The sequence below is a fragment of the Protobothrops mucrosquamatus genome, unplaced genomic scaffold (assembly GCF_001527695.2).
Source record: "Protobothrops mucrosquamatus isolate PMUCROS unplaced genomic scaffold, P.Mucros_1.0 scaffold510, whole genome shotgun sequence".
Classification (NCBI taxonomy): Eukaryota; Metazoa; Chordata; class Lepidosauria; order Squamata; family Viperidae; genus Protobothrops; species Protobothrops mucrosquamatus.
Genome location: NW_015386824.1, coordinates 103,264 through 122,836, shown reverse-complemented (window position 1 = coordinate 122,836; position 19,573 = coordinate 103,264). Strand labels below are relative to the sequence as shown.

At 49.5% G+C, this 19,573-nt stretch overlaps 1 protein-coding gene across 2 annotated transcripts; it reads left to right on the top strand.

Moving 5' to 3' along the window:
* Positions 1-6,822: 6,822 nt before the first annotated feature.
* On the top strand, positions 6,823-14,916 carry CUNH16orf74 (chromosome unknown C16orf74 homolog). 2 transcript variants are annotated; one of them, XR_001548897.1, is made up of 3 exons: positions 6,823-6,873; positions 13,607-14,068; positions 14,898-14,916. XR_001548897.1 is itself a non-coding variant. In XM_015816843.1 (2 exons), the coding sequence occupies exons 1-2, from the start codon at positions 6,846-6,848 to the stop codon at positions 13,774-13,776; spliced, it is 198 nt and encodes a 65-aa protein (XP_015672329.1). In that variant the 5' UTR covers positions 6,823-6,845; the 3' UTR covers positions 13,777-14,264. The 2 variants fall into 2 exon arrangements, 1 of the variants encoding a protein (XP_015672329.1); XM_015816843.1 differs by lacking the exon at positions 14,898-14,916 and having other exon boundaries at positions 13,607-14,264.
* The last annotated feature ends 4,657 nt before the right edge of the window (positions 14,917-19,573 follow it).

Genomic DNA, 19,573 nt, shown 5'->3' with positions numbered 1-19,573 from the left:
CCAAACTTGTTGGAGAATCACAGCCAGCGTGTTAAGGGGCTTGCGCCAGCCGGGTGAGTACATCCCGTTTTCCTTTCCGCATTATTGGAAAGCGCCGGTCCCTCGCGGCTTCTGGATCTTTGCACGAACCCACCCACCCACCCAAAGGGTGTTCGCCAAGGGGGCTTCCTTGAGGAACGCGCCCCTACGAGAAGGAAAGCCTCTCGCCCAGGAGCAAGGATGGAGGCCAAGGGATTAAGCGTGGAGAGGTCGGGAGGGAACCGCGCACGTGCAGAGGGGCAGGGGCGATCGGACCCCCAACTCCCGTCGCCTGGCCCCCATTTGGGAGGGTCTCCCTCCATTACAGCACCCACCTGCGGGTGGAAAAGCCGGTGGCCGCTTCTCGTTGCAGCAGGAAAAGCTGCAGCAGCTTCCCCACCCGGGCTTTCTGACTCCCGCCCCCCTCCTCCAGGCCCCTGGCTTCCTTCCCCACCCCCCAGGAATGCTAGGATCCCCCCCCATTCTCCCCGGGGACCTCGCCAGTTCCCCCCTACCCCAGCCGCAGCCCCGCACCGGGCCAGAAGCGAGACGCAGCACCGGCAGCGCGCCCGACCCTCCCTCCGTTCTCCTGCGGCCCTGGGAGGGGGGGGGAAGCTGGACACGCCTGTCCACGGAGATGGCCCGTCCCCTCCTCGTCTCCCCCCACCCCCCCCCAGCCACGCGTATGCAAATCGCCCTGGCCCTGCCTCTCGGGCGGCTGCTGCGCTGGGCGCGCAGCGATGCCAGCGGCTGGGACTTCGCGCGAGCGGGTGAGTGCCTCTGCTCTGTCCGGCCCGGACCTAGCAGGGGGGGCGGGTGGTGGTGGCGAAGGGGGTCGGCGGGGCTCCCTTCGCCTGCGCTGCACCGGGGCGATGGGGGGGCGTGGTGCATGCTCCGTGCTGCATGCAGCATGCTGCATGCATCGCCTCCCCCACCACCCCCCCATCCACTTCTCCCTGCCCCGCGCGCGCCCCTCTCCGCCTTTCCCGGCTGGCCGAGCTGCTCCCCGGCCTGGGGATCGCGAGCATCAGGGCATTTGCGGGGGTGGGCAGGGGTCCCGAGTGGGAGGGAGGGGAACGGGCTGCATCAAACCGGGGTGTGTGTGTGTGTGTGGGAGGCGCGTGGCCCTAAGCGGGGCCGGCTCAAAAGTGTGGCAGGAGCCTTAAACCACCGTGGGAGACCCACCCGTGCCCTGCCAAATCATTCGTGGGGGGTTGCAAGCCCTCCTCCCCCCCCCGCCGCCCAGGCCGGGACTAGCCCCCCGAGAGCCGAGCGGAGATGAGGGCGGAGGAGCTGAACATCTGGGCGAGGCACAAAAGTTGGCACCCGTGGAGGCGCTTCCTTTCCGGCACGCTTCCAGCTGTTGCTCGGTCTTCAGCTGAATCGCGGAGGGAAGAAGTGGGTTGGGGGGGGCGCAGGCAGCCGCACCCCCTCCCTAACTTTTCAGAAGTTTCCCCCTGGTTGGGCGAGAGAAGCACCTGGAGCGGGGGCGGGGGGGGGAAAGGGGAGTTCTTCATTCCTCTCCTTCTTTCCAGGTTGCTGGAAAGGTTGCTGGGGTCTAGCATTTGTTACCGTGGCCCTGTGGGGCTGGGAATGCTGGGAACTGTAGTCCAGCAATCTCCGGAGGGCTGGGGGCAAGCACGGTTGTGCTCTCCGACGGCTCTCTTGGAGAACTTTTTCAGCCATTTGATGCGCATTGATTTCCCATCGATTGCTGGGCACTGCCAAGAAACGATTTGCTGTCTTGCGTGAGGAGTAGGTGAAAGGTGTTTCCACCTCAGCGACCGTGGATTTCGATCCAGGGAGGGTGCGATCAGCCAGCTAGACGCCTCCGGTTCTGCTTTCTTTAGAAACCATCGCTCTAAACTTTCCTTCCTCTTGTGGCCTCTCAAAGGAAGGGAGTTGGCTCCGTCTGGGGCGCTGATAGGCAGCTATAGATAGCCGGACCAAGCTGGAGAAGAACAGGGTCCCCGGCCTTGGCAACTTGGCAAGTCTTGTGGACTTCAGCTCCAGAATGAGTGGACAGCCAGATGTGTGGACTTCAACTCCCAGAATACCCTAGTCAGCCATCTTGGCTGGGGCATTCTGGGAGTTGAAGTCTACAGGTCTTAAAGCTTGCCAGTGTTGGACACCCCTGAACTAGGAGGACACACATCCTAAGAAATAATAGCCTAAGAAATCCCTGCAGAGGGATGGGGAGAACATCTCTGGAAGTTAATAATCAGGGGGGTGGAAACTGTTAAAGAACCAGGTTGTGCAAAGATTGGGGTGTCCTCTGGATGTATTAACATCCATTTTTCTCCTCTGCTCAGCCAGGAAAATAGTCCAATTTTCTTGATCTCTCCACTCACAATTGAGCACCAAATAGGAATCCAGTTTCTTCTCCTGGAACTGTGCCCTCTGCTATCTTTCTAAAATTCAGTGAGATTTTCCAATTGTACTTAGATACTCCTTGGCATCCTCTAGACATTTAATCGTTGGCCTTGTTCCCCTAAAATAAGCCACATTTTGTTCAACTGGGGCTTGTGGAATAAACCACAGATGAGTAGGATCATATAACATACCAAGCCATAAATCATGGGTTACAGACCCCAGGAGATGGATTAAGATAACATTTTAAGCCACAAAATGGTGGTTTGGTGCATGGGATGAATCCAGTCACTGGTGATGGCTACACTGGAGGCGCAATCTTTGACCCCTCTGTCTTTGTCACAACTGGTAGTAGTCGTGCTAGGAGTTGAAATGTTTGTGAAGTTGAGCCAACGAAAAATTCACCAGCTTGTTTGCAAATTGGTTGCAAATTGGCTCGTTTCCAACAGTGCCAAAAAAACAAACTTCTTTGAACAGGGAACCCCAGCCTCAATGCTAGTGATACTGTGGGGTGCTTGGTACTCTCTGAGCTTGCTTTTTTGCAGATTTTTGTTTCATTACCCAACTTGGTAACGTCATCAGTGCTACAAGGGAATGGGACTTGTCTCTCTGCTTATATACAAGTGTCTTGCCCTGCCAGTATTCGTGGGAATGTGTTTTTTTCTTCGTAGTTTCTTGATTAAGGTATTGTTTTCTGCTTGATTGTTTGTCTGGTTTTAACCCATGCTTATCTGGGTTTCTCTTTCTGTGGAATCCTTAGTGCTAGCTAGATGTTCGCTAGTTGGGCCATGAAATGTCTACAAGGAAACAATTAAGCTCAGAGAGCACCAAGGATCTCACAGTCTCCTCCTCTTCTTCCTCCTCCTCCTCCTCCTCCTCCTCCTTCTTTCTTCTTCTTCTTCTTCCTCTCCTTCTCTCTACTCCTTCTCCCTACTTTTCCTCATCCTCCTCTTCTCCTTTTCCTTCTCCCTCTCCTCTCTACGCCTTCTCTCTACTCTTCCTCCTCCTCCTTCTTTCTTATTCTCCCTCTCCTTCTCTCTACTCCTTCTCCCTATTCTTCCTCCTTCCCCTCCTCCTCCTCCTCCTCTCTTCTTCTCCTTCTCCTTCTCCCTCTCCTTCTCTCTACTTCTCCTCTTCACAAATTCGGCTGTTTTCTAGCACTGATGACATTACCTAGTTTGGATAATGAAACCTCTGCAAGAAAACCACCAAGCTCAGAGACCACCAAGGACCCCACAATTCAACCTTGAGCTACACATATTCTCTTCTGTTGGTACTATTAATACCCTGTGTCCTGGGATTTTCAGCTGCAAATAATCAGTTTGTCCCCAGATATGCAGCTCCTTGGCCTGGTCTATATCAGGAGAAAGAAACATGAAACTTCCCAGCTGTTGCTGAAATTCATCCCCTGCCAGGCTGGTGGGGGCCACTGGGATGTTCAGCAACATCTGGTTTCACATTTTGGGTGGATGTATACTGACTGTTTGCACTTTCCATTTGCAATTTCTTCCACTCTCCTGGCACAGTCAACGTGCCCGCTATAAATAATACCCAGATTCTGTTTCAGGCAAACATTGTGTGAAGAAGTGGGAACATCAAATCCTTTGGGGGGGAGGGAACTTGTCACCCGATTGTTGAAATGTCTTTTCAAACCTGAGCATTCACATTTGTTCAATTCTCATTAAGGGTTGAAAACAAATTAGATACAAGCAAGCCAAGATGGGTTTTTAAATCCTGTCTTCAAGTAGCATTATTTTTCCTATGTGCAAAAGTTGAATTCTTTAAAAATGAAGCAATTCAGAATCTAGAGATATGGAGTTAAGCTGCCCCCATTCTACCCCCCACCCCACCCCTCCACCCCACCCAAAAAGTCTTGTTGTTGCACCTAAATCAGAGTGACACCATTCCTACCAGCTCACAGGTACTCCAAATTTCTTGGGACGTTGGGGAGAATAATGTTATATTTCCAACTTAGATGGGGACAAAGCCCATTTTGAAAGGAGCTTCAGGGGTTTTTAACTTTGGGAAAAGTGATATTTTATGCCTCTACAAAATGTAAGGGAGTCATCTTGCCCCTGAACTCCTTTTCCAGACCCCCCCCAGTGCCCAAAAAATCCCCCAAGCCCTAAATTTGGGGGCTTGAAAGAGTAGAGGTCTCAGAAACCACTCCACCCCCTGCCCCGCCCTTGCCCCACCCCCCTGCCCCGCCTGCCCGCAAGGCCACTCACCGTCTCCAGGGCCTGCCACACTATGGCGGTCATGCCCTCTGCCCACGCCCTGCAGCATCAACTGTGCATGATGGGGCGTGAGGGCCTAGTCTTGTCTACGCTGCCTGGCTGCCGTGTCCTTGGCTGCGCTGCTCCGTGTGGGCCACGCTCAGGGGCGACTCTCCTTCAGGGGGGCTGCTGGAGAGGAGGGGGTCGCAGGGGGAGGCGAGGCTGGGGCAATGGTGCGCGTGCCCACAGAGAAGGCTCCGAGTGCCGCCTCTGGCACCCGTGCCATAGGTTTGCCACTACTGGCCTGAGAGAACAGCATGGGAGAATTGCTCTATTTCAGTGATGGCAAACCTTTTAGAGACCGAGTGCCCAAAACCTGCCCCCACCACCTCCGCTCCGCCTCCCACCCTGCCTGCTCTGCCCCCACCCACCCCCTGCCCCACCCGCACGTAGGGCCACCCAGTGCTTCCATGGCCCACCGCAGATCGCCCAGGCGGCCCTGCAGCGCCATGGCGGCCACGCCCTCCACCCGCACCCTGCAACATCATCTGTGCACGATGGGGCGCAAGGGCGGGGTCTTCTCCCTGCTGCCCGGCTGCCATGTCCTTGGCTGCGCTGCTCCATGCGGGCCGTGCCCAGGGGCGACTCTCCTCCGGGGGGGCTGCTGGGGAGGAGGGGGACGTGGGGGAGGCGGGGCTGGGGTGACAGCACGTGTGCCCACAGAAAGGGCTCCGAGTGCCGCCTCTGGCACGCGTGCCATAGGTTCGCCACCACTGCTTATTTGATGCAAAGTAGGGCCCTCTCAAACATCTACAGGACTGTTCTTTGAGCGGCGGACATTTCTGGCAAGGTGTCCGACTTCGATCTTTTCTGCCCCACAAATAAATGTTTCCCTGTTCCACCCTAACCTCCTTCTGCTGAATGGCTGGCATATCTTGGAATCTTTCCTTTAAACCGAGACCAGGGAAGGATTGAAGCTAGATTCCTTCCCATGGATCCCAACCGGCCACAGATGGAATATCCGAGTCATATCACACCCGGGAATCCGCTTTTTATAGCATCTGGTGGTGGTAGCCCTGCTGGGTTCCAGGAGCTGATCAGAAGTTAATGATTAAACTGAAGCCTGATGAAGGCAGAGTGTCTCCCTCTTGTTTGTATTGATAAGGTCCACTTGCTTCCCTGTCCAAGGAAGGTTACAGTCATGGAAACACTTTCTGCTAGATTCTTCTTGTGCTCAAGATAAGCTGGCCACAAACTGGTGGTGGAGGAACAATTGACAGCTATGTCTGAATGGGGCCCCTGCCTCCGTTGATTCCACTCTATATGTTAAACTCAGGTTCTTCAACAGCGTGATGGGTTCCCTGCAGGTGCTTCATTGATCCCCAGTGAATCCTCCATCACAAGCCTCTGGATCAGGGATACCAACAGGTGCTTTTGCCTTAAAAAAAATATAGAAAGCTCCTGGGTTATATTACACACAGAGACCCCACACCCGGTTCTCCAGCCATCATGTTCCTAGACAGACCCAGAGAAGGTCTAACCTGTAGGTCTAATCTGGTGTCATTAACAAAATATCCTACAGCTCTTTTGAGAAGTCCTTGCCGTTTCTCCCAGCCTGCTTCTTTTCTATAAAACTCTCTCCCCGAGTGAGTATGAGAGAGGAGAGGTTTGAGAGAGGGAAGGAAGGAAGGAAGGAAGGAAGGAAAGAAAGAAAGGGAAGGAAGGAAGGAAGGAAAGAAAGAAAGGAAGGAAAGGAATGAAAGGAAGGGAAGGAAGGAAGGAAAGAAAAGAAGGGAAGGAAGGAAAGAAAGGAAGGGAAGGAAGGAAGGAATGGAAGGAAGGAAGGAAGGAAGGAAGGAAAGAAAGAAAGAAAGAAAGAAAGAAAGAAAGAAAGAAAGAAAGAAAGAAAAAGAAAAATTCTCTTCTATTGGACCCTTCCACGCTTGGTTAACTAACTGGTTAAAGACTGGAGAAAGGTTTCAACAAAAGAAGATTTGGCCTCCTAATGTTTTCGACAGGGTTTGTTTTGGTTTTGTCCTTTTTAATGGCAGCTGAGTTTACACAGTGCCTTGAGATGGAGGATTGTTTGGAAAGCCGTGCAAGTTGCCTTTGTTTGCAGACTTGACAAACTACCACAAACCTCTCCTTTCAGCCTCCATGAAGCTAAGCAGCTGCAGCGGCGGATCTTTCAGCCTCTGACTTGTGTCCACCCCACCCACCCCCAGCTAAAAGGATGAAACCATGGGCCTGAGCGTCTCCTGTCTAAAAGGTAAGAGCGAAACTCCGCGGGGAAGGGAGAAGATGCTGAGAGGGAGGAATGGCGTGTGATGGCCTTTGAGAGATTTGGGCCAGGAAGCTGGAGGGAGAGTTAGCAGCCAAAAGAGCACTTAGGTCTCTCCTCTCCTCGGCTTCTGATTCATCAGTAGCTTTTCCCAGCAAGAAATGCGTGGAAGTGCTGAGGCCGTTTCCACGTGGATGTAAAAGTGGCCTCTCCTGACTAAGAAGGGAGTTGGGTGTTTATTGAAGACACTTTACTTTTCAAAGGGGTTCACTCAAGTATGTTTGTTTGGGTTTTGATAGTGCTCCGCAGGTTGAAATGTGGCAAAGAACAATTCCTCTTTAATACAAAATGGTGCTTTTCAGCCTTGGCAACTGGAAGATGGGTGGAGTTCAACGCCCAGAATTCCCCAGCCAGCCTTGCTGGGGGAAAGAGGAAAGGAAAGGAAAGGAAAGGAAAGAGGAAAGGAAAGGGAAGGGAAGGGAAGGGAAGGGAAGGAAAGGGAAGGAAAGGGAAGGAAAGAGGAAAGGGAAGGAAAGGAAAGGAAAGGAAAGGAAAGAAGGGAAAGGAAAGGAAAGAGGAAAGGAAAGGAAAGGAAAGGAAAGGAAAGGAAAGGAAAAGAAAAGAAAAGAAAAGAAAGGAAGGGAAAGGAAAGGAAAGGAAGGGAAGGGAAGGGAAAGGAAGGGAAAGGAAAGGAAAGGAAAGGAAAGGAAGAAGGAGAGAAGGAGAGAAGGGAAGGAGGGAGGGAGGAGAAATGTTATTCTATTAAACCCTTCCAGACTTGTTAACTAACTTGTTAAAGATTAGAGAAAGGTCTCAAGAACAAAAAATGTTCCAGCCTCCTAATGTTTCAGATAGGATTTGTTGGCTGGGGAATTCTGGGGAGCTAAAGCCCACCCATCTTAAAGTTGCCAAGGTTGAAAAACACCGATATAAAACCTACAGAGTCTTCTAAACATACACAGAGTGTCTTTAGTTTAGCTATGCTGTACAGAGCCAGGCTTTGACCAGGCTGAGCTAAGACCTCAACTTTAAACATTATTAATTTGGGGCGGTTACATTATAGGGTTGCAATCGTGTTCGGCAAAAGGTTATTTTGGTTTTGTTGTTTTTTTTGTTTTCAGTTGTTTCCACCACCACCACCACCCCCTACTATTTAGAGCTGCTTCCTTTGGCTGTAAAGTTGTTTAGTTTGGATGGATTTATTTATGTCTGCATTTCTGTGCCTTCAATCCATCTGGAGGAAATTGTGTGTGTGTGTATTTTTTTAACGACTTTCTCCCAGATCCAAGGAGAAAAGGGACAACTTCTGGGTGTTGCAAATGAGTTTGAAGGGTTGCCTGTTACCCACCCTGATATTTTGTTAAGTAGAAACGGCAGAGCCGTTTCCCAAAATGTGTCTTCTCCGCAGGGAAGTGAGACACGGGACTCACGGAGAACCGAAAGCGGCTGCTGGCTCAATTGCCCGTCTTTTAGCCTTTCGGAAAAATTGGGCAAAGACCTTTGGCACCATTTCACTCCAGCTTGGCTTTCTAAGCAAGAAGGTTTTATGACTCCTTTAACAGGAGCCCACATCTGCAAGCCCTCTTCACTATCTCCCTCCCCCCCCTCCACTTAAAATCAGACTTGGCAGGAATTCTTGGAAATTGGCAGAGTCCTGCAGCACCTGTGGATGCAAAACTGAGAGGAGAGGGAGAGGGAGAGGGAGAGGGAGAGGGAGAGGAGAGGGAGAGGAGAGGAAGGGAGAGGGAGAGGAGAGGGAGGGAGATGGAGAGGAGAGGAGAGGAAGGGAGAGGAGAGGGAGAGGAGAGGAAGGGAGAAGGAGAGGAGAGGGAGGGAGAGGGAGAGGAGAGGAAGGGAGAAGGAGAGGAGAGGAGAGGAAGGGAGAGGGAGAGGGAGGGAGAGGAGAGGAGAGGGAGGGAGAGGGAGAGGGAGAGGAAAAAGATCCAGCCTGGGTCAGTCACTGGGACCAAAGGTTTATTCTTCCAAGCTTTCAGGTTCGTGCTGGGGCCCATCCTCTCTCTTCAGATTAGGCGCACAGGGCTGTTCTATGTGTTGTATTTATAGGATACCTTGCTGTATGTAGCTTTTAGTTGCTAATTCGGCTCCTAAGTGCCTGACAAGCTGCTCGTAAATCAGCACTCCTGTTGACTGACAGGGGGCTCCTTTCCCAGGCTTCCATCATTTCCCCAGCCTTTTTTTGTCCCTGCTTGGCCAACAATTGTAGTAGCTGCAAAACTGAACTGAGAAAGAGAAGTTCCCAGAGGATGGGGGCTGCAGCATGAGCCCAAAAGCTCGGAGGAATAAAGTCTCTGGTCCTGATGACCAGCTCAGACATCCCCCTCCCCAATTTGGATTGTCTGGGTCAGAAGGCTCACCCCAAAGAGGCAGGTTGCTTTTGATCTAAATGGCTCTCTAGGCTGAGGAGGCTTGCAAGCTGCACTGAATCACAGGCCATTAAGTACAATTAAAACCATCGGTGCGACTTTAAAAGCCAGCCCGGGTGAAGAGGGAAGGCTGGCTCCTGGCCTGAAAGTGGGAAAGGCGATGCAGAGGCCAACCCCCATCCCCACCCCACCCCAACACAAGCCCTGCTCCGGACTGACTTATAAGTAAAGTAATGGGAACATATCCTCCCAGCCCCTGCCTTGCTTGATGGTCCAGAGCCGGCTAGATGAGTGAGTTGGCAGGAGGAGGCAGCTGAGGGAGACCCAAGAGTGCCCTCCAAGCTGGGGGTGGAGGCAGAGGAAGAAGGGAAGCCCCAATTCACAGAGTACTCTCCTCCTCTTCCATTGCTGCTACTGCTGCTACTGCTTCCTCCTCTTCCTAAAGGGCCATTTACTCCTCCTCCTCCTCCTCCTTTCCCCATCCCTATTCCTGCCCCTTCTCCTCCTCTTTCACTTTCTCCTTCTTCTCCTTTTGTTAACCAGTCCTCCTGCTGCTCCCTCTTCTCATTTTTCTCCTCCATCTATTCTCTTTCCTCTTCCCCTCTTTCTCTTTCTCCTTCTCTCATCTACCATTCCTTCTCCTTCTTCCTCCACCTCCTCTCATTTCTTCTCTTCCATCTTCTCCTCTTTCTCCTTCTCCTTCTCTCATCTACCATTCCTTCCTCTCCTCCTCCTCCCTCTTCTCCTTCTCTTATTTCTTCTCCTTCTTCTCCATTTCTTCCACTGCCCCCTCCTTTTCTTCTTCTTGAAACTCCATTCATAAGGTTCTTCTTCCCCTTCCTCTCCTTCTCCTCCTCCTCCCCCCCTCTTTTCAATGTGCTCCGTTCTCTCGCTGGGTAATTGGGACAAATGCTAAATATTGCATTGCCCATTAGCTTTTCACTGCTGCGTAGCCCCGGTGCCAGCAGGTGCTGTCAGCTTTAATGCAGCGTTAAAGGCCTGGCGCCTGCTGATTCCCCTTCCCAGGGAGGTCTTCTTGCATGGGGGGAGGGATGGGGGGGAGGAGGAATGGGGGGAGGAGCAGACTGGCTCCCCGCATCCCAGAGAGCCATGCTGCGGCTACAGGACCGTTCTGTGCACCATAGATAATTCATGCCCCCTTTGGGATGACAGTTGGGTTTCAAAGCTGCCACACAGAGGAATGTGTCTCTTCCACAGAAGGATCTGCTCTGGGGCAGGTAGAGAGCCAACAGGTGCAGCAATCAAGATATGCATCCCTGGGGAACTTCTGCCTCCTTGGCAAATGCTCCCTACACTGCATATTATGTCCGTTGCCCCAGGAAATTCCATTCTGAGCCTTTTGTTTCTCCCAAAGTTTGCTTTTTAAGACACTTCATTCAGAACAGGCAGCCAGGATAGCTCTGTACATCCAGCCAGTGAAACCACAGCAGCACCTGGTTGAGATTGGCAGATTAAAGAAACTAACCAGGATCAGATCTGCTTTGTCCTCGGGTGGGAAGGCCAGGGCTGTCGGCTGTCCAGAAACTCTGTGGAGCAAAACACATGGGCAGGTTCATGAAGTGGCCAGGAATTAAGCTTAGCCTGCAGGAAATAGATTTGACTTTTAGCCATAGCAGATGGCAGAGCTTGGCTGACCTTGGCTGAGGCACCTGAACAACAGGTGAAGCTTCAGTTGTTTCCATCACAGTGACCAGCCTGACTTTTCGACCACTTCCTGCAGATGCTGCTCATTTCTTTGCATGTTGATATCACCCAAAACAAATTTTAACTGCTGGAAGAAAAATGAACTCATCTAACCAATGTGTTTCCTTTTCAGTGCTAGAACTGAAGTTTCTTTCCCTTCCTTCTTTTCTTCCTTCCTTCTTTTCCTTCTTTCTTTCTTTCTTTCTTTCTTTCTTTTCCTTCTTTCTTTCTTTCTTTCTTCTTTCTTTTCCTTCTTTCCTTCCTTCCTTTCCTTCTCTCTCTCTCTCTCTCTCTCTCTCTCTCTCTCTTCACCCCTTCCCTCCCCTCCCTTTGATTGTGCTTGTTATTATGATTTAGAGAGCTGGGTCTTCCCATAACATGTCTGAGCCTGGTCTTTTGATCTTTCAGTGAGAATGTTGAGTTCATTTCCTTGATGATTCTTTCCTTAGTTTCCTTGACTGTCCGTGGTTTTCTCCAAAACCAAGTTTCCAAAGAGCCAATGCTCTTCCTATCCTGGCTTCTTCAAAGCCCAACTTCCTTTGCACAGTTCTGATCTTGGTCCATCATAGCACCGGAATATCTGTTCAAATGCCTGGATGGTGCTTTACCAAGTGCTCCTCTGCAGCATGTGCCTTGATGGCTTAAAAGGGATAATAATTTGAATTTTCTAACCCCCGCCCTTTGCCCCAACCCCTGATAATTAGTGACACCATTTCATTTTTCACTTTGAGGAAAGAAAGATACCCCCATCAAAAGGCGGCCTGGAAGGCTCGACTTCAAACCTAAACCAGCTTCAAGGCATGGGAAGCAGGGGGATTGAGAAGGCCTGACCCCTCCCTCCCACCCTTTGCATCATCAACCCAAGTCCTAAAGCCATTAAGTGCTATCCACAAGGTTTGCTGACGTGGCTCCAGCAGTCGCCCTGCCTCGTGAACGTAGCAGGGACCAAGCCCAGCCCTTTATGCGTAAAAGGCCAGGGGCTTGCTCTGGGCTGCCTGCAAATGCATTTGTAAATTACATCCGTTGGGGGCACTAAAGATTTTGGCTTCGGGCCCCTAATGCAGGTTTATCCACCAGCTGGAGAGCAAGACCTCGTATTGATCTCCAAACAAACAGTTCTCTTGTTAATAGCCTGTTGAGCCTGTTCTGCTTAAATATCATTATATGGCAAGCCGGGAAGGGAGAGAGGTTGCGAAGTACGTCTTGAGTGACGCAGGCTCTCCTGTCAAAGCGCCGCTGAAGTGGGGACTTGTGCAACGGGGCAGCTGTTCTCTTGTGCAAATCCCTCCAGTGACAGCACAACTCAGGGACTAGGTGGCCAAGTCTAAACACATGGCTTCAAATATAAGACCTCCAAGGGAAAGCAGACTGGTTTATTCTTAGTTTAATATTAATCTCTTGTTTTTCTGCCTGCTTCACTCCTATTCAGGATAGGATAGGATAGGACAGGATAACAATTAGAATAGAATAGAACAGAATAGAATAGAATAGAACAGAACAGAATTCTTTATTGGCCAAGTCTGGTTGGACACACAAGGAATTTGTCTCCGGTGCAGAAACTCTCAGTGTTCCTACAAGTAATCATGATAAAACATGATTATAAACAAGGTAACAATACACTCATCATAAATCATAAAATATAACACTTCCATCACAAATCATAAGATGCAACATGTAGTGATAGTCATAGAATACTAGCTGAGCAACAACATAAATCATACTAGCATACTAAAAAACAATATAAGTTGTAAGGTACAAGCAACAAAGTTATAGACAAAAGAAGATAAGGGCAGGTAATAGGAAAGACGAGGAGAATCAGAGTAATGCAGCTTTACTAAGTGGTTTGACAGAGTTATGTTCAGTCATGAGTTGACCCCTTTCGTCTGTGGAAAGATCTGTGTTAAGAGGTCAGCTGCCGCAAGATGCACACCTGGTACTCTTTGGGCAGGATCCCAACCACAGGCATTCTTCTTGGAAGGTTGCTCTGCCCAAACGGTCCTGTCCCTCACTGCTGATGGAACCTGCTAGATCTCTTCGCCTTTGTCTTCCCTTCCTCACATCCCAAGTGAGCCTAGGGAGGGTTCCTGGCTCCCCCTTCGCCCTGATTCCTCCTGACATGTTTCCTCTGGGTCAGGAAAAGGTCATGTCTCCTGAATTAATCCTATTATTAGGCTAGGTCAGTCCAGAGGCGGTCATCCCTCGCATGGCCACGAGAAGGCGCCCGTACAACATGTTTTGACTTTGTGGCTAGCAAAGAGGTGGGACGCCCATCATTTCTGGTTGAATATCATTGCATAATTTATATTCTTTTATGCCCAGCTCATTAAAGATCTTCTGGAATTGTCCTTACATCATGATGAAGGCACACCGTATGAGAAGACTGCCCACTTGGGCATGGCAGATCTTAGCTCTCCAAGCTCACTTTGACTGCACGGGCAATGACTAAGGAAGCGTTGGGGACTCTATCAGGCTGCAGAGAGACTCTGGGATGGGCTATCAAATTATAGGTCCTGGGGTGACTTTTAGGGCAAAGGGGGGACCATCTGGGTCCTTTGGGAAATGATTTCCTCTTTCGATTGTCGCCAGGTGCCACCAGAAGCATCGGGATGATCCTTGCTTTCTCTCTCTTTCAGGCTTCAAGATGTGTGTAAGCGGGGCTGGGGTCAGCAGCAGCGAGGTGGCGGTCATGGCTGAGAAAAGACTAAGGGTCCCAGATATTATTATCACCCCTCCGACCCCCACGGGGAAGGCCCTCTTGAGAGACCCCAGCCTGGAGGGCGATGAACCCCAAGACAACTGCTGAGCCAGAAGGCAGAGATGTGGCCTGCTGTCTCCAGGCCAAGGAGAAGGGGCCCTCCCTGGCATTGCTAGAGAATGTGGCTCTCCACCGTCTTGCTCAGGAACTTTCCCAGCCTCTGAGTTTTGCAAACTCCTCCCATTTCTTCTCCTCTTGCCGGGCTGTTTAAAAATGGACCAACATCTCCAGATATACCTCACTCACACTTGCGGCCACGGCACTGTTGCAGACCCGTAACAGGCAAAGGGTCCTTCAAGGAGTCCTCCAAACCGATTGTCTACTTGGAAGAAGACCTACGGTAATGGTTAGGATGGTGGCACAATGGATGGGTGGTGGCTCTCAGGTTCTTGTTAGTGGTGTTGGTCAACTTGGACCCAGCCGAGGTCATTGTCAGAAGAGAAAGGACACTGACTTGCACAGAAGGTCCAGGTCCTCTGGTGGTGTCTAAGAGCAGATTTAAGGGGAAATGTGATGGTTTCAAGAGCAAACAAGACTGAGGTCATATGAATTTTTTTGGAGGGGGGGGTTGCTGCTGCTGCTCCATCTCCTATTTGGATGGTCTCTTCTTCCGAAAAACACTTAAGTTCTCATTGGTTTCTTCTGCTGTGTTCAAAGTGGACCTGGATGGGGCAGCCCTTCCAGCAGATGTCCCTCTGCAAAATGGGACTGAAGGCTACTTGAGCAAAACAATCCAACTTTGCTTTGCTCCAAGATCCTGAGTGGATGGAGGAAAAGTGCTCTTGGTTCTCTCGCCTGATCCTTCTTTTTGGATAGAGGTGGTCTCTAGGTCTTAGAAGCAACTAAGGAAGAATCTGGGAATGTGTTTTAGTAAGACGTGACCCTAAACGGGGAACTTTCCCCAAGAGTAAAGAAGCCGTAGACCTGGTAGGGAATCAACAGACTTGTCATAATTTTGCTAGCTCAGTTAGGAATTGGGCTAATTGGGTGGGGTTGGCAAGGAGGGTTATGGAGATTCTGCTTAGTTTGAGCTCCTCCAAGATCAGGATGCTGTACTTGCAAGCCACGTGGTGTGGGGCAGGATAGGGGCCATATCTGACTGTCTCCAACCTAGCATCTGTCCTCTCCTTTTGTTCTGGGTGCTGTTCTTCTCCTGGTGTCTCTGGAAGGTGCCAAGATGAAGAAAGCATGCTAGGCTGATGCCCTCAGGAGCCATACTGACTGGGAGCGATGGTTGCTGTGGTCCAACGCATTGGAAGGATACCAGATTGGAGAAGACAGACTCAACTCACAGTATAAGGAAAGCAATGGAACCTTAATTTCCAAAAATTCGGTTTTCCAGGCCTCTTGCCATGAGTGAAACTCCATAGTATTCCATAGGTGGGTTGACCTCATTGTACAAAAATGTGATTTGCACCCATTTGCATCCCTTGTGTCATCTGCAGTGACGCACCCTTGAATTTAGTAGTGTAACGGATGCCGCTTTCCCCAATCAAAACAAGGTTTCATTAAAAATGGAGAAGGAAGGTGATTTTCATCCAGCCAGAAAGATTCTCTGTTGGAGCTCCGAGGGAATGTTGTCTTCCTTGCCACCTCATGCCTGAATGGAAAGAAGTCACATGGACTTCATTCACAGCCAATAAGAGAGAAAAATAGTGAGTTTGCTATGGATAGAATGTTTGTATCCAAGCTGAATGGGTATAAGAAATTACCGTTGGTTTCCATCCAGACTGACTTCATCAAATCCTTGGTTGAATCAGAATCAGACTAGGATAGAGTTAGAAGGGACCTTGGAGGTTTCCTAGTCCAGCCCTCTGCTCAAGCAGAAGACCCTATACCCTTCCAGACAAGTGGCCATCCAGTGTCTTCTTAAAAACCTCCAGTGTTGGAGCACCCACAACTTCTGGAGGGAAGCCGTTCCACTGGTTGATTGTCCTGCCAGGAAACTTCTCCTTAGTTCCAGGTTGCTTCTCTCCTTGATTAGTTTCCATCCGTTGCTTCTTGTCCTGCCTTCAGGCGCTTTGGAAAATTGAATACAGAATAATAGAGTTGGAAGGGACGTTGAAGGTCTTCTAGTCCATCCTCTGCTTGAGCAGGAGGTCCTATACCATTCCGGACAAACAGCTGTCCGGAGACAAACTTGTTCTTTTCCATAGCCAGATTTTTACTCTTGATCAAAGGCATCAAAACTCTCTTTGCCAACTTTGTGCCATCAAGCAATTAAACCAACTCAACCTGCATCTGCTGTTCTACACTCAGGATGAAAGACGATTGACTTATTCCAGATGGAATGATTGTTGGAATAAATCCCCAAGGATTGTTCCCCGAGTCTCCCAAGCTCGGCTACATAAGAAGATGGGGTGCAGTTTCTCCCTCTTATCCCATTTTATAATGGTTGCAAAACAGACGTTTGGTTTTCAATCGTTTTTTCATGCCTCCAGGTTCATTCGAATGAGATGCAAATGTTTTAATTGAATGCGAGGTCTGACTGAGCATTTTGTTTCCGATTTAGCATGAATTGGCATGTTCTGGTTTTTTTTTTTTTTCCTTTCAAATGTCATGTTTTCCAAGTTTTGGAGTGGGTGGAATATTTATAAAGCATCACAGTTTTATTATACCACATTAAACATTTTCCACCTGATTTTTATGTTAAATCATTTATTCTATTCAGAAAAAAGCTCTCTTGTCTCTCCAACTGAAGTATCACTTCCAATTCCTTATATGTCCAAAATGGTTTGTGTTTGATTTTGCAAACAACAAGTGCCGGCTGGGGAATCCTGGGAGTTGAAGTCCACACGTTCTCAAGGTTGAGAAACAGTGATCTAAGATCTTCCCATAGAACAATGGAGCATCCTTTTCACAGGTGTCACCCACAAATGTCTATGGAGCTTCTCAACCACCCAGGTCATGGCTCCCAAAGGTGTTTTTTTTTAAAGGCAACTGGTGTTTCTTGGTTTTTTTTCCCCCTTGAAAATGTTTCGCTTCTTATCCAAGAAGCTTCTTCAGTTCTGACTGAATGATGGGGAATGGAAGGATTTCTATTCTTTGTAGTCATTTGGCCGTTAGCATCTGAGAGTCATTCAGGTCATTGGGGGGGGTTTAACCTGTAGGCACCAGGTGATCTGCTTTGGGGGTTCCTCAGTGTGAAGGTTGAAGAGACACCAAAATAGAATAGAATTCTTTATTGGCCAAGTGTGATTAGACACACAAGGTATTTGTCTCCGGTGTATAAGCTCTCAGTGTACATACAACAACAGAGTGATAGGTCATAGATCATATTACAATCATTAATCATAAGATACAAGTGATAAATCATAGATACCAATAGGAGAAGGTAGTAGGAAAGATGAGAAGATGAGGAAGAGGAGAAGACGGGAAGGATTATATCAATACTCCTACAAAGGAGACAAATACTTTGGCAAATCAATAGTGAGTTGGGAAAACTGCAGCTTTTCCCTTCCAATTCCAGCCAGGTTGGTCCTACCTGGCCCCAGTGGTCTCCATCCTGCCTAGGATGCACGACTCAGCCTTGAGCTTCTGAAGCCCAGATCACATCAAGACCCTCCGGGGAAAAAGGGTATAAGGATGCGGGGGGGGGGGGGTTAGGGGAGAGAGGCGGTGTTTAAAAACAGATGGAAATGCAATTTTTAAAGCAGCAGCAGCAGATGGTAAAAGGCAGGGAAGCACATCCACACTGTGCCAAAGTCAGTTGCGAGCTTTCGTGTCTTCCACTAAGATCGGGCAATGGCTCCCTTGAGGAAGGCAGGTGATGGGTTTTCGAGGGGTAGTTTATTATGTTTATTATTTTTTCCCCTCGGCTGCAAATGCTGGAAATAAAAAAAATGCTGGGGCTGCAGACAGGAACACAGGGAGGATTTCCAGAGGGGTGGGGGTTTTTCTGGATGGTGTGAGATCAAAGGTGAATAAGGTGTGCTTTTCAGGCGCTGTTCAGTAACCCTCGGGCAAGAATGGTGGACCAGGTGAAAGGAATCCCCCCCCCACTCTCCCTCTCCTGATGGCTCTAACCGGGAAGGCTGCCAACCAAGTACTATCTCTGGCACCCTGCCCAAAATGCTACTAGCGTGGGCAATTTGTACAAGCAAACTCCTTCGGTGCTGGGCTGCTCAATGCAAGAGACTAATGAATAATGAAAACAGCATCTCACTTCATTGTTTTGGTTAGAAAGTGGTTTCTGCGCCAGACCTCTAAAGTTTTTGGTCCTTTCCCCGTCCTTGGCAGAATTGCCCCTGTTGTTAAGAGTGACAGCTTGGTGCCGTGGTGAAGGCACCGGGCTAGGAGATGGGGGGGAGTTCTAGTCCTGCCTTGGGCATGAAGCCAGCTGGTGATCTTGGGCCAGTCACCCTCTCTCAGCCCTAGAAAGGAGGCAATGGTAAGCCGCTCTTGAAAAGCTGGCCTAAAAATCGTGCAGAGGGGTTTTTTTTTTCCAGGCAGTTGCCAGCAATCAAGACTGATGTGAAGACACCCAAACAAAACGAAAATATTTTAAAAGGACAGGTGTTTGTTTTATGAGCCTCGCTCAGGTAGAAGAAACGTGTGTGCCCTAAACTTGTTGGCAACGCTTGGGGGGATGCAGCAGACCCCCCCCCATCATATTGCCAGCGCTGAATTAAGATTCACCCGGCCACCCCATCTGCAGGGTGAAATGGAAATACTTCTTTTGTTCAGGAAGCAAAATGCCTTAGCAGTAAATGGCTAGCTGGGGGATTCTGGGAGTCCACCCATCTGCTCAAGTTAAAGTGAGCTGAACTGGGGAATTCTGGGAGTTAAGTCCATGTATCTTAAAGTTGTTGAGATTGAGAAGCACCAGTTTACACATTGTATTTACACCAGCAATACAAAGCAGGATGCAGCCTTTCCTACCCTCCTGGGCTGGGCCTGATGGGATTTGTAGTCAGCTCCCTTCCCCAAACCTCTGGAAGAGAGATTTGTTAGAGGAAAAAAAATGGTCTTACCATTTACTACAAAGCCCAAAGATGCTGAATGGGGAATTCTGGGAACTGAAGTCCAAACTTCTTTAAGTTGACACGTTTGAAAAACGCAGATTTATATCTAACCCCTTTTTAATTGCCCCCCCCCCCAAAAATAATGTCTGCAGGAGGACCTGTGCTTCTTGTGGGCCATTCATTTGGGTTTCTCGGGGACTCATTATTGTTGCTTTATTTGCATTGCTGGCCTCTTTTTTTTTCCACTGCACAAATAAAAAGCGTCATTTTTTTTTCAATGCAAGATCGCTCCGCATTTTTCCAGGCAACAGCTGTTCAAACAACGTAGCTTTTAGGCCCCGCCCACACCGATGCCCACGCCCACTTTGGGTTTTGTTAATGAAATTTTAATGCTGGGACTAGAGCCAATCAGAGAAAAGAAGAAGAGCCAATGAGGAAACAGTGCGACTGCTGTCAGTTAGCGGGAAAAGGCGGGAACAAAAAGCTTCACTCCCTGTGGTTTATGAATGGCTAATGAATGGGCGGACCTCGATTTTTGTTTTCTATCCCTCCAATAGCAGTCCGTGTTTACCCGAGAAACAAACATGGATAGGAGGCTTGTCATTGGCTAGTAGGAGAAAAAGGGCAGGGCTTCCCTTAGCTTTCCCTCAATGACTAGAAACCGCCGCCTCCGGAGGGAAAGTGAGAGCGCGCGCGAAAAAAGCAGGGGTTTTCATAGGTTGAGAAATAAACGGGAGGCGGGGCATTGATTTCCCTTCCAACCAATGGCAGAAGGAGGGGAAAGCGCGCGCGAGGAAAGCCGAGGCAGTCATAGGACGAAGCACGGAATAAAGGCGGGGCTTCCTCTTTCCAACCAATAGCAGGCGCAATCGCCAGGGTGA